Below are 15,259 nucleotides of genomic sequence, written 5' to 3'. Positions count from 1 at the left end.
CATAGATAAGAGGTTATGAAAATCAGTCTCACTAAATCAGAACAGGTTCTTCTGATCCCAAAAGACCAGCCATATTCTCAGGTCAATTTATACCTTGGATCTTACTCAAAAGAGCATGCTGTGCCAATCCTTTAGAATCTAACATCTAAAGATTTATTACTAAAAATACATACAGCAATTGTAAAGTTCTTGGTGGAGGCTTGTAGAAGAAATGGAATGATCTGCTCTCTTAGATCACGTCTCTGGAATACATCCTCTGTTAGGATAGGTCATCAGTTCTTTCAGGCTTCAGTTGATAGCAGAGATCCATCAGAGTGATGAACCAAATTGAAGACAAAATGGAGGAACCCCGGGGCCTTCTATATACTCTTGGCCACGTGCGTGGACAAACTCCCATTGTTTTCGCTGTGTAAAAGTATGTCCCAAGAATCAACCTGAATTGCCTTTCCCAGACATGCTGGCTAACTGTTCTGTGTTACTCTAGGGGCTTTATTTGAAATATAGATGCACAGCTAATGTTCATATCTACAAGTGCAAAAATTATATATGCACACAAGTAGTATAAACATAATCAGCAAATCATAAGCTTTCTATAGACATCTTACCTGGCCCACTTGTTCAAGATCTGGTGCAAACATATAACAGTGATTGCAACAATGATCTGTACATTCACATTATAATCCAATACATAAATAATAATAAATATGCTGATTGGTTATTTTAGCTATTATCCTGGCCTCATTTAAGGACAGGTAACTTGGTATCACTGAAACTAACATTTCAGTCATCTGAGCCTATGATAGATGGAGATTTTTGTATGAAATTGTGTAGACCCTGAATAAGAAAAATGAATAGTTATAAAGTCTCCCCACTTAAACTTGCTGTGCAGCACTGATACGTGCTGATGAACAGTTGACTGATTTCAGCTTGATTAACTAATCAAATAATCGATGGGCTTTCCATTGACGTCGATTAGTCTATAAGGCACCTTAGCCTTGAAATGTACAGGAGCCCCGGCGGCACTTTCAAAAGCAGAATTGCAGTGGAAGCAGAGACTGCTTCATTCCCCACTTGCGGCATTTCTGCTGCGCCTCTACTCCTGCCCCCATGGAGACGGTGCAGGGGGGGAACCAGCTTTTAAGCTGGCCCCCCCCACCGGCTCTTGCTCCCCTACCTTTCTGCCTCTCTCTGATAGAGGTAGTGACTAGTCGCATCACTAGTTGATTAGTCTCTTACATCCTTAGTCTGATTCCACTCGTGGGTGACTGCCATTCGGTGCTTTCTCTGTTCTACTACATAGCATATTAAAGCACATCCGGAACCTTTCAATTAACATGGGAAACATTTTCCTCTGTTCCAGAGATTTCCCAGCAATGGCTCTGGGAATTTTACAACTAAGGGGAGTTGGATATCAAGGTGCAGTTAGGACAAGAAGCAATGGGCTGAAATTGCAACAAGGGGAAAAGCTTCCTAACTGTCAGGGTGGTTAAACACTGGAATAAATTGCCTAGGGAGGTTGTGGAATCTCCATCACTGGAGATATTGAAGAGCAGGTTGGATGGACATCAATCAGGGATGATCTAGATGGTGCTTGTTCCTGCCAAGAGGGCAGGGGACTGGATTTGAAGATCTCTTGAGGTCCCTTCCAGTTCTGGTATTCTCTATTCTATGATCAAGGCTTTTGAAACAGGAGTAACAAAAGGGGTACTCTATGTGAACTTAGAATGAGAAAACTATTAACAAGCGGGTGTATTTGTAAAAATAAGAACCAATTGTAGTTAGCATTTAGAAAGGAAGTTTTGAATTGGTGTTGGTTGATGATATGAAAGCAAAAGCGTTATCATTTCATTTACATCAGTATGAACCAACAGCAGCTCTACGGAAACCAGCTGATTTATACCAGTGCAGCCAACACTAGTGGAAATGAGATAGTAGTCAGGCTGTGATTTTTAGGATTACTTTTTTCTGAAGCATCCCTAGGTAGGTGTAGGTGGACAAAGAACCAAATTTGTCTAACTATTTTGCCTTGATATAATTAGGTGAAATGTGCCTGAGAGAGCTCCTCAGCACTACCACTGCCCACCACATATCCTAAACTCTTTAAAACATTACCTTTATCAAATAGATAAAGCAATGTAACTGAGGGAAGGGACAGTAGTATAAACTAACTGGATTTTGCAGGAATCTCTATTTCCATGTCATGTTCCAGCCACACTACATAACTGCAGAGTGAGTATTAAGGAGGGGACATGATTTGAAATCTCTATGTTTGTCCTAAACCTAGACAACTAATCTTTTCAAAAAAAGAACTGGAGACTGACAGCCCTTTATTGGCATCTAAAGGAACAAGAACTCTGATGTTCTAGCAAAGTTTGTATTTTAAGCAGAAATCTCCCCTATAAAATAAAAACCAATTGTACTTAGCAGTCCTCCTGGAAACAGACTTTAGTACTGTCCACAGGATGGGGAAGTTTCTCTAAGTATCAGCTTAAGTTGTACTTTGGTTTGCACTGCCCAGGATGAAAGCCACACTTGGAGCAGAATGAGAGGCCTCATGAAGAGAACCAAGCTGAGGAACCAGAGCAAGTTGGGACTCTCATCAGCAGCTCTGAAGAGATCCTGCCCACAGCTCTACAGGTAACACCTGTCAGGACTGGGATGTTCATAGGAGTCTTTGGTTTGTAATTAAGACGGTGCAGTTAGGAGACTTAATGAAGATTTATCTAAGACTACTTGTTTCAGGAGAGTTCTTTTCTGAACCAAAGCAACTTTTTCCTCTAGCCATCGCTGTTTGCTGCTACTTTTGACAAAGATGAAAGTTTTTTGTTTCTTCTCCTATCCACCTAGCTTGTAAAGATGTCCTGCCCTGCAGAGTGAATGCCATTGGATACAACTGAAGAACGGTAAAAAAGACCCTTTTTCCTAGCATGGCAGAGGAATCTTCAGACTCCTGGATAGTTCCTCATGAGATATAAAGTGTAAAACTGGCCATGGCTAATTCAATTCCAGCCCATACACCAATTTTTATTTCAAACCTTTTTGAGTTGTATGCTGCCTTCAGTTCCCCTATGTGTCTCCCTTCAAAAGGAATGATATTGATAACCTCATGTTGCACCCAACCCAGTTTGAAGATGTAGGGTGGAAGAAACACAGTTGTCATAAATGTTTTCTTTCATCTGAGAGAGAGAGAGAGAGAGAGAGAGAAATCAGAAAGCAGAGCTTTCTACCTCTGCTAGATAACCTGTGCTGATCCCTTAGATAGACACTAATAACACATCACACTTTATATTGCATATCTCTACATAGCACCATGCAGTTTGGGCATGACACCACTGCTGTTATCCCTGCACAGATATTCCTTTAACTTTTCAAGCTCTTTCATGTGTTCCAATGAATCTCTGTAGCTTTGCATATATAACTAAGTAAGAGGAACAGCCTGGATAGCTTACTCACAAGAGCAAGAGGATTAGGGATGGGACTGGGCAACTCGCCCATGTTTTTTCAGCTAGGAACATAGTAGTATTGACAGCAGTTTGCTGAAAAGATTGTTGGCTATTTTCAATTTTCAGCTGGCAGAGCAGCTGTGTAATTCAGGAGTGTTCCAGAGCTGCTGGAGGTAGGGTGTACCTACAATGCAAAAACATATTTGAATTAGGATACATATAGTTACAGCTGGAAAGGCTTCTAATGGTTTACAGAATGGCTTTCCCAGCTGGAAAAAACTTGATCTTGGACCAAATCCATGCAACAGACAAGCTTCCTGCTATTGTTTGGATAACCAAAACAAATACAAAGCAGAAAAAATCAACCAGCTTCAGCTAAAGTAGGTGGCATGGGCAAATAAGCCTGGGAGAAAAAACAAATCAGCCTGAACCTTCACTCTTGGCTTAAATTGGACCAAAATTGTGTTGGGGGTTCCAAAGAGTTCTGGCTATTTCTCTCTCTCTCTCTGACTGGAAGATTCTACCTGGTCTTTGCCCTACTCTATACAGTGCCAACAATTGCACCACAAATTAGAATTATGCTGGTGTTAAATCAGCATTGCTTCACAGAGGGCAATGGAAGCAGCTGAGGATTGGGCCCCAGAGACCTTAGACAGTTGTTGCACTTACTGGTCCCAGATTATGACCCAATAGAAATTCTGGGATAGCTCAAGAACAAACCGTACCTCTCATTTTGATGGAACTGGGATACACCAGAAATATGTTGATTTTCCACTTCTGTTCTCAAACATTGTAACCTTCTTTCTTTCCTTCCACTAAATACCTCTCCCCACTTCAAGCCTGCTGTCGACCCCTTTCCTCCCACCTCCAGCTCCCACTCCACTCTCATTCCTCCCACCATCCCACATACTCACACAACTTTCCTGCACTCCTTGCAGCCACTGATGGAGGTGGAGACATGGCACGGCAAGAAGAGATGACTAGCATTTCAACAGAGCACCCCTAGCTGAAGTGCAGGGTCTGTCCCTAACCAGCATTTATGAACAACACAAATCTTTTTATATTTTTAAACCCTGGGGCCATGGCTCTTTCACAGATGCCTGGGGTTTGGCCAGTTGTACTAGGACCACAGCTATGGGCAATGGAGCATTAGACCTTTATACCTTTTGTAAACATAGTAAATCTGATGATCTGATCTTTCCTTATCCTAACTTTCTCAGCATCTGAAGTACAGTCAAGTCTCCTGTGATACTGAACTGCAGCACTCTAGATTTTCATTTCCTCTACTAATCTGTAGTTCAGGGAGATGAAGTCTGGTAGTTTTTTACATGCAGTCCCATTTGAGTTATTCAGGCAAACAGGGAAAATTGCTTTGGTTTTATTTTTCTACTTAGGTCAAAGCAAATCCCCTTTCATGGGCACGTTCTGGTTATGATGAATGATCTGCTCTGAGGTGTTTTCACATCCACAAAAGAATTCTTCTATTAGAAAAAGAACCTTAGGAAGAGCTGGGCTCCTGCCAAGGCAAGCTTGTGCCCGCTACGAAGGTGGAGTGCCTCACAATGTCCAAAACAGGCAGATTTTTGTATTTGCAATTTTCTTATTGATTCTTTACTCACATATGGTGAAATTCATCTCTGTGCACATAGCCTAGTGCACATCACTAGGTAACTCAGATGGTGCACGCTTGATCTGGCCCTCAGCAAAGCAGTGAAGGCATAACCTAGTCATTCATCCACTCAGGGAGAGCCTGGTGCCCCCCTAAGAGCTTCCTTTCTCTTTGGCTAGTTTTGGTGGGGCCCAGAATGCCCCAAATCCCCCCCCCCCCCCAGTCTCAGGGACACACATGCTTGCAGCCAGGGTGAGCAAGTGGCCAGAAGCCACTCTAACCCTGCTGTGCTGCCAACAAGCCCCGGACATTTTAAATCACTCCAGGGCCGCAGGGGGAGTGCATAGGGCAGCTAAGGGAGGGGAACTGCGGTGGAGGATGCAGAGGGCAGGGAATGCAAGGGGTGGCAGGTGTGAGTTTTGATGGAACCTAGCCCCTGTCCAGGAATATTCCTGGTGTTGGGCTCCATGGGCCATATAACTCACTGCCTATATTATTTTGATATTTTCTGTTTGTCACTCCCACCCCCCATGTGGGGAACATATTGTCTGTTTTCCTGCAGATGGTACTTATGTTTGCCTGTTTGTTATTCGGTGACTGTTGACCAAGCAACATGTTTTATAGTCTGCATTTTTGGATGCTGCCACAAGTATATTTGACAGCATGTGATCTGGAAACTTAGGCTGGAGCTGGAAAAAATAACAGCTCTGGATGCAGCTCAGATGTGTGTGGTGTAACATACAAAAATACAGCCACATGTTTTGAGTCCTATCAGCATTAATAGTATTTTTCCATTGGTTTAGGCCAGAAGTTATGACTTCAGATCAGAGGAAGATGGAGAGGAACTCCATGATTATTCTGGGGCAAAGCACAAGGAATGAAAACATCTGGCCTTTCTGAGCACCTGAATTCAATGGACCTAGGTAAAAGAGTTATCTGAGAGGAGGCTTTTTCCTTCCCCCAGCAGAGAAAGTATTTTGTGCCCATTACCAAGATTTGTTTCCAGATGCAAAGCCTGGTGTAAGTTATGTTTGCTGTAAGTAGCCCCAATAACTATGCCCATGGAACTACTTTCATTCAGTGGTGCTGGAACACTTTTAGTAGTGAGCGTGCTGTAGCACCCCCTGGACCCCTAGTCCCATACCTGTCCTTCATTGACAAGAGCTAAGGATCTGGCCTGTGTGCTTGTGTTTCAAAATTAAGACTAATTGGGAGTAAAAGTCCAGAAAGGAACATTCTAATCATAGTGTCTGCCCTCCTGTGCAACTCAGGCCTGAAACTCAGCCAATAATCCCTGCATTAAACCTGCTAAAGTAGAGTGAGTATTTTAGAGTGATTTCCAATCTTGCTTGAAAGATTCCCAGTGATGGAGACTCCACCACATCCCTCAGCATTTGAGAGCATCCCTGTATTCAAATCTGAATAGAATCAAGTTCAGCCCATCCTCTAGGTCTGTGATAGAAAAGCACTTTGAAAAGTCAGGGAGAAGACTGCCTCGCTTGCTGATCTCCCCCATTCCACAGCCTACATTCTTGTTTTGGAAATGAATGAGCTGGGGCGCTGCTGGGCATGACATTGCACACCATGAAAATACATTGTGCAGATTATGTTCTACAGCAGGATCTGTGTCAAGGCAGCAGGGGGGGAGGAGAGGTAAAAGAAAGATTTGCTGAAGGTAGGGTGCTCAGCTGTACAAGAGTTTGCTATTGACATGAATGTAAAAGTGAACTTAAAACAATTCTAGAAAGCAGGAATGTATTTACCATCTCAGCAATAATAACCAGCCAGATTCAATACAACGTCATATGCAAACTATCTTAAGTCCTCCTGCTTGTGATGTATTATTGAGCTCCTGGACTTCAGTCAGTAGAAATAGATGAGATTGTCATAGAACACCAGTGCCGTAAGGAAAAACAAAGACAGGACTACATGTAGTAAACATTGCTGGAGATGAGCACTAGTACGAGACTCAAGGGATTTTTTCTCTCTCTACTTTTGGGTATTACTACCCAGCAGTGACTAGCATGGGGAGTTTTACGGAGCTCCCATGCAGTGACCAAGTTAATCAAAGCCACCAGCCAAGATTTTCTAAAGCTGGATTTGTTAGGTCCCAGTCTTGTGTGGGTAAGCCTCTAACTCCATCTGGAGCTTCACTTATTCAGTGGGTCCCCATGCAGACAGCCATGGGTACCAGCCATGCAGAGACTATTGCAGGACATGGGGGCTTCAGTTTCACGAGGCATAAGGGAGCGGTAGACAAAGGTTTCCCTTATCGACCGATCTGCGTCTAGACTGCCACGCTATGCCGGATCAGCTGATTATCGGCACAGCGTGGCGGCCATTTTTATTTTAATGAAGCGGGGATTATTTAAATCCCCGCTTCACTGATTGTCAGGTAAACTAGTTTACATGGCTCCGTCGATGGAGTCATGTATCTAGACACACCCTTAGAGACTAACAAAAATGTAGATGGGATCATGAGCGCAGGACTATTCCCTGCTTTTTAAAGTTTTTTCAGTTATAGGCTAACACGACTACTTCTCTGAAACTCCTGGGAAAGTTAGATTAGTAGGGAGATTGGGGATGGAAAGGAAAGTTTTAAGTCTCTATTACAAGCCACAGTAGTTCTTTATTCAGTTAAGGCCTGTAAGTCTTCTGCCTGTGATCTCCTGGATAGGCTGTGCCCAGCAGTTTGGAGGCTGCATTCTTGCCACCCATCTGTTGCCCACCTTTAACAGATACAGAGGACACAGACCATGGTTTAAAAGGCCACTGAAGCCATGACAACAGCCGTATCTCTATGCATGTGCTATAAATCCTCATTTTTGCTATGAGGACTTACCCAAAACAGGTGAAAATTCTGTCTGCTAAATTGGAGTAAGGCAGCTGAGCTCAGGGGTGGTATTATGATTTTTGGTGCCCTAAGCATCCTGAGCACCTGCAGTCTCCATTTTCTGCTGGGGGAGGGGGTGGCCATTCCTCAGAGGGCTGGAGGCTGCACTCAGAGCTGTGGGGGATGGGATCGGGGGGGGGGGGGCAGGAGCAGGGCAAAGAGGCTGGCAGGGGAGAGAGCAGGTGGCCCATGTGGTGCAGCTAGCCACAGTGGCAGGCTGAGAGGTGGAGTCAGGGGTCAGGGAATTGGGGCCACTGGAACTGGCTCTGCCCACATCCTTCGGTGGCCTTAGGCATAAGCAGCATAGGGCCCTACTAACACACCATCACAGGTGCTCCAACTCATAGAATCATAGAACTCTACAACTGGAAGGGACCTCAAGAGATCATCAAGTCCAGTCCCCTGCCCTCACAGCAGGACCAAACACGGTCTAGATCATCCCTGACATGTCTGTCCAGCCTGCTCTTAAAAATCTCCCTAGGCAATTTACTCCAGAGTTTAACCATCCTGACAGGAAGGAAATTTTTCCTAATGTCTAACCTAAACTTGCCTTGCTGCAGTTTAAGCCCATTGCTTCTTGTCCTATCATCAGAGGCCAAGGAGAACAATTTTCCCCCTCCTCCCTGTGACACCCTTTTAGATACCTGAAAACAGCTATCATGTCCCTCTCAGTCTTCTCTTTTCCAAACTAAACAAGCCCAATTCCTTCAGTCTTATGTAGTGATGCCTTATGCAGCCATGTAAGCTGCATATGCCTAAGGATGGCCTTGGCTGAGCTGTTTAGCAAACAAAGTTTCCAGAGTCAAGTTACTGTTAACTAAAGCTCCAACTTCACATCTGTCCAGAACCCTAGGACAGTCTCAGAAACTACAGTAAAAAAAACAAATGGTCTGGTCGCACCTTATAGATTAACAAAACATGTAGATGGTATCAAGTATCAGAGGGGTAGCTGTGTTAGTCTGAATCTGCAAAAGCGACAAGGAGTCCTGTGGCACCTTATAGACTAACTGAAGTGTAGGAGCATAAGCTTTCGTGGGCAAAGACCCACTTCGTCAGATGCACTTCGTAGATGGTATCATGACCTTTCGTGGGCACAGCCCACTCTTTCTAACTCAGCTACCCCCTGAAGCTCCACAAACTACAGTGTTAGACAAACTTCAAAAGAGTCAGAGTTTGAATAATTCTGCAGAAGATTGAGTGTATTTCTTCTGTTCATCTGAGCTATTGGGAACCTCTTAGTTCTACAACACTGGGCTAGAACACCCTGGAGGACAGGATCTCTCAGCATACTACCAGTATTGCTGCCCCAGTGCAGAGCCAAAAGTGTAAATAAAGCAACCTAGCCAAGCTAAAACTGGATCCAAACTGCAAAAGTCAGATCAAGACAGGATCCAGGCTTGGAGAGGAAGAGGATCTTTAATTCAGGGATCTTATCTGGATTTAGAACCCAGTAAACACAGGTCTGGATCCAAACTTATTCCAATTTTCAGCTGGTTTTAGCCCATTTCTAATGCAAACACTTGAGAACATTTTATAAAGAATTTTGTTATAACAATGACCTGAGGTGAAACAGCTATTATTTATCAGAACTTCTTTGGACATACAGGCCAAAAATTCCAAGCGTGCTCTCTAATCTGGGGGAAAGGAGGAGCAGCATCTTGAGACACTTTGCTCTTCAAAGGTGCTGCACCCCTACAATTCCAAGACAACTCATATAAAGCTATGGAAACTCAGTACCTCTAAAAATTGGATCCAAAGTGTTTCAGATTGAGCATTCAGAAATGAAAACACCCAAAAGAAGGTGCAATGATAGATCTTTCAGCTGTGCAACAAACGTAGCTGCCATTCTGGTTTTCAGTGTATGTCTAGCCAGCTTTATCCAGAGCTGGGGAGGTTTATATCTTGATTATTCTGTGAATAATCATTGTGTCTTCATAAATGCAGTGGGCCAAACCTTACATTAATTCACACTGATCTCTCTGACTCCAGGAAGACTGCATGGGCTGTGAATCAACATCCCAGTGAGAATTGGGGCATATGTGTTACAATAAACAGTATTATGAACTGGTAATTTTACACTTAAATGAATTTATGTATAGCTTTTATAAAATGAATTATCAATCTTTTGTTGTTAAGTTATATGAGGTATATTCCTACATTTCTAGCAATAAATAAATTTATACCCAGTAACATACTGTGTATTTCTCCTCCCAGGATGCAATCTGATACAAAGGTAAAGAGCTTAATAAAAGTGCTATTATGGACTACAATTGATCTTCATATTTTTATTAAAAAATGTGCTTGAGTCCAGATTCTTGTCCCAGAGAGACAAATAGGAACAGGGCGAAAGCACTGGGAAGCTGCAGGATAAATTTTTAAATTCTGAGTGCCTCATCTGAAATACCCATCTTAGACCTGATTTCCAAAAATATGGTAACACTATAATTTCAGTGATAAGTATGGCACTATGCCCTGTATTCATCATAGAGATATACTTATTATATGAATATGGCATTACTAAGATGTATTTTATGCAAGGTGAGATATCTTTGGAAAGATTATGATTTACTGAATGTGAATGTCCTATTTGTATGTATGTTTCATTCCTGTATCTGAAGTTAGGAATATTGACTATGTATAAATTCAAAAAGTAATTGCACCTGGGGAACGGGCACCAGACAGTATAGAATCAGCCTGGATGGGCCATTAGGACAAACTATAGGACTCTGAAGATGTTACTCTCCCACTTTCCTGGGATGCAGGACCATGTGATCATGTCACATGGGATTGGATTCCATCTTGGGCTGCTAGTATGTTTTCCACTAGCAGGGATGGGGATCAAAGTGGGAAACAAAGAATTCCCATCATATGTAAATCTTATTGAGTCTGGGAGTGAATTAATCCAGGGTCTTTCTTGACTAAATATCCACCTAGGATGACGCTAGAAACAAATAAAAAGGGGTGGGGGGAGGAAGTACTGAGCCGGGGTTGCCCCTTGAGAGAGAGACTGGAATTTTAAGCTTCAAGCAGGAGCAATTTGTCTGCAAGATACTCTGTGACATCCTTAAAACAACATTTAGGGTAAGAAATTACTCCTTGTAATCAGTTTATTTAGTCTATTAACTTTAGTTTGCATATTTATTTTATTTGCTTAGTAATCAGCTTTGATCTTTTTGCTATCCCTTATAATCACTTAAAATCTACCTTTTGTAGTTAAGACGTGTTTTTGTTTATTCAAAAACCAGTCTGTGGAATTCATAACTGGGGGGGGGGGGGAGTAGGGAAAGCTGTTCATATCTTCCTTCACATTGAGAGGGGGGAAGATCTCACATGTTTATGCTGCATAGATATCTGTGCACTGCAAGACAATACTGTGTCGGGCTTTACACTTGGGTGGGTTCTTGAGTGCTGGGCAGTTCCCAAACAGAGTCTTCCCACGTAGAGCTGATTTCAGTGTCTGTCTCTTTTGCAGCTTGGTGTGGTCTGTAAAGGTGTCTTCATGGGACATAGCTGAAAATACAAAATTCAGAATAAACTGCTGAGAGATAGGAAGCTGTACTCCTAAATGCGATTGATTATTCTCCTGTGAGAGATATCAGACCTGCCAAAAAAATAAACTTATATCTCACCACAGTGGCTAACAAGAAGTCATCAGTGCAGTTTCTTGAGGTATTCCAATCTTATATCACCATCAAAAACACTGGATTCAGAGATAAGTGGTTCTTTACCACTCATCACCACCTTCTGATCCAAAAGAACCAGGCACAGACCCAGGTCAATGTACAACTCAGATCCTATCCCCAAATCATAAAGTTGCTAATCCTTTAGGCTGTGTCTACACTGGGCCACTTATTCCGGAAAATCAGCCGCTTTTCCGGAATAAGCTGTGAGCTGTCTATACTGGCCCTTGAATTTCCAGAAAAGCAACGACGCTCTACTGTACAAAATCAGCCGCTATTCCGGAAAAGCTACGCTGCTCCTGCTCGGGCATAAGTCCTTATTCCGGAACACTGTTCCGGAAAAGGGCCAGTGTAGACAGCCCAGTAGTCTTTTCCGGAAAAAAGACCCAATCGCGAAAATGACGATCGGGGCTCTTTTCCGGAAAAGCACATCTACATTGGCCACAGATGCTTTTCCGGAAAAAGGGCTTTTCCGGAAAAGCAGCCTGCCAAAGTAGACGCTCTTTTTCCGGAAATACTTATAACGAAAACTATTCTGTTTTAAGCAGTTCCGGAAATTCATGCCAGTGTAGACACAGCCTTAGTGCTTAAGAAAGAGAGAAAGAACGGAGTTTAAATTGTTTAAAGGAACCAACAGGTCTGCCAATGAGGGGAAAAGAGGGAAGTTGCCCCGGGGTCCAGTGATTACAAAGGGCCCGGGGCTCCCGGCAACCACTGCGACAGTGCTGGTGGCGGGAGCCCCAAGCCCTTTAAATGGCCACCAGACTCCCAGGCAGCTGTCACTGTTGCATCCATGGGTGGTGCTGTCTCCAAGTTCTGTACAAAGTAGGCCATGTGAAGTGTCAAACGAAAGCTTATGCGCTATTGATTCTTTGTGTGCTACTCATATACTTTTGTATATTTTTGTATGTGAAGTCATGAATATGGGCTCTGTTCTTGTATTTTAAATGTTCTCTGTCTGGGAGGGAGCAATGGGCCTGGACTGCATATTGAAAGGAGTCTTTATTCGGTGAAAGGCTGTGCTAACTATCAATGCTTCATGAACAATGGCTCTCAAAGTGGCCAATACACACCAGACGAATGCAACTGGAAACCTGCAGACTAGCCAGTGCATCATGGCTACTTGCATGTGAAACAGACAGGTCACTTCATCATGTGATCAGCTCCAGTTTGGAAAGCACAAGGAATATAAAAATGCTATGAAGCTGCTTCCATCTTGTCTTCAATCCTGCTCCTGATTCCAGATGCATCCTTGCTATGGAGAGAGAGCCAGGAAGGATTCACAGACCTATCCTGACATAGGATGTACACTAGAGACTTTTAAACGAGCAATTTGCAACATCTCTGCTAAAAGTCTTCATCAAGAACTTGGTGATTGATGTATGTAATGTATTCTCTTTAACAATCTCACTCTCAACCTTTTTCTTTCTTTTATTAATAAACCTATGGATTTTAAATTCTAAAGGATTGGCCCAGCGTGCTCTTTTGGATAAGATCCTGAGGCATAAATTGACCTAGGATTGAGGCTGGTCTTTTGGGACTGGGAGAACCTGTTCGGAGTTGGTGAGATTGGGTTTTATAGCCTGTCACCTGTGTGTAAGGTATAGGCCTGGTTCCGGCATAGGTAAAACTGGGGTGTCTCAGAGGTTTTGCTTGTGAGGCTTCTCGTTGGCCAGATTAGCAGCTGAAGTGCTCTGTATGACTGGTTTGTTGTCTATATAGGAAAGGACTCCAGTCGTGGGCTGTAAGTAGCCCGGGTTTTGAACAATTCACCCTGAATGGACTCCCTCAGTGGTTCCCAGACCCGACCTGATATATTATAGCTAGCCCCAGCCCCACCCCTTCTGCCTGAGGCCCTGCCCCTTCTGAAGCATGTAGCTTCTCCCACCTCCTGCCCAGGATTCCGGCAATTCTGTTGCCAAAATTCTGGGAATCCAATATACACAGTAATTGCAAAGATCTTGGTTCAGGCTTGTAGATGCCGGAGACATCAGAGCAGAGAGCGACGATGGGCGAAACACCGGCCAAAAGAGGACACTGTGCTGAGGAACAGAACTAACTTCCAGATTGACTAGCAGGAGGCGCTGCGCCGGTGAGTGTGCAAACTGTTACTCTGACCCACAGGTTCCCAGGAAGGTTAGGCTCTTTTACAGTTCATTGTCTCTTGCTGATAGGCCTTCAGCACTGTCCAGTGTGGTAGGTTCACCGATGGAGTAGGTCAGAATTTACTGTCATGGTGTCCTGACAGGTCTCCTGCTCCAGCAGTGATGATAACCTGAAAGCTGCATGCACGTGTACTCAGTGATGTGTGCTGTTGACTTGCGCAATTAGTCAACACAGAAGACGCCCAAGAGAGCCCCCAAAGACCACAAATCAGATAAGGATCGAAGGCACCCGGACAGGTTTCTTGTTAAGCTAAGTACAGTAAGAGTTGTCAGTAGACTCTACTGAACCACTGCGCACATGTATCCATAACAATGGACTCCGCTCAGTCAGTGGGAGACCTCCCTGCCCCCATAATGGACAGAGACTGCCCCTCCAAGACCCCACTTTATATATAGGTACAAACAAGTTACACACCACTCCTGATGTCAGGTTGTCACCCGCTGATGCTACTTAGATACCACCCATCACGCTGTATCTTGTGGTTCCATTAGAACATCTCTATCCATCATGCAGTCAGTCTAAACCCTTTCCTGAACTGGGGTCTATATCTGTGGGGAGTGTGGGTACCAAGGTCTTTTTTAATGAGCTGGTGGTTCCATCCTTTTGGAATGTGCTTTCAACTTATGACCAGTACCAATTACTGTTCTGCACGTGGGCCTATTACAATTAGTATTTTGCGCACTCAGCCCTGTTTGTGCCAAGTTCTGTGAGCAGGGACCTGCTCTTGCTCACAGCTTAGCTTTGCTTTGTTAGCCAAATTTTGTCCATTGATTGCCAGGCCTCAAACCAGGCCTATGCTACCTGAGCTTTTGTTTCAGGTCCTCATCTGACTATATCCAGCTTTTTCATTGTTGTTCCTGAAGTGCAGGTAATAGGCTTCACTCAGCAGGAACACATGTGTTATGTCAACCTATAGTTCATATTCCTAACTCCAGAAACAGAAGTTATGTGTGTATAGAAATAGGATGATCATAACCTTTTCAATTATGTTACATGAATCATCTTGCATAAAGCATATCTCAGTTATGACCTGTTCAGATCAAGCATACTTTCATAAAGCATGTGGAATGCCCCATCACATCTCTTTCATATAGCACATTAGGTCTGTAATGGCATTTTTCAGAGGAGAAAAGACAAGACTGGTTGCAGACACTATCTTTGAAATATCAATATCACAAGGTCTTAACATAAAGTCCGTATGTATCATTTTTAATATGAGCATGGTTTTTTTTCCAAAATATCATGCACATAGTACATTTTTACAGTTTTTAGTATCAGCAATACATCAGTGACAAAAGTTAGCATTAATATTAGCATCAAATCTATCATAGATGTACATTTTGTGATTAAGCTAATTTCACACAGTGGGTCCTGTGCTTCTGGGTCACGGTAGGCTGCGTATTCTCCCCTATGCAACTGTGTATTTTGTGTATGTTTAAGGACAGGTCTATGTGGCTCTGTGCACATG

The 15,259-nt window shown here is 43.3% G+C and overlaps 1 protein-coding gene across 3 annotated transcripts in view; it reads left to right on the top strand.

Moving 5' to 3' along the window:
* Positions 1-13,089, top strand: part of LOC102454024 (uncharacterized) — an 80,373-nt gene extending 67,284 nt beyond the window's left edge. For all 3 annotated transcript variants that reach the window (XM_075935727.2, XM_075935726.2, XM_075935729.2), the window contains exons 7-8: positions 2,519-2,637; positions 5,856-13,089. In XM_075935727.2, coding sequence (XP_075791842.2) covers positions 2,519-2,637; positions 5,856-5,952 — 216 coding nt within the window. In that variant the 3' untranslated portion in view covers positions 5,953-13,089. The remainder of the gene's footprint in view (positions 1-2,518; positions 2,638-5,855) is intronic.
* The last annotated feature ends 2,170 nt before the right edge of the window (positions 13,090-15,259 follow it).

This window comes from Pelodiscus sinensis, chromosome 8 (assembly GCF_052426305.1).
Source record: "Pelodiscus sinensis isolate ZL-2025 chromosome 8, ASM5242630v1, whole genome shotgun sequence".
Lineage (NCBI taxonomy): Eukaryota > Metazoa > Chordata > Testudines > Trionychidae > Pelodiscus > Pelodiscus sinensis.
Note: the sequence above shows the minus strand (reverse complement) of the source record. Positions and strands in the feature narration are given on the sequence as shown.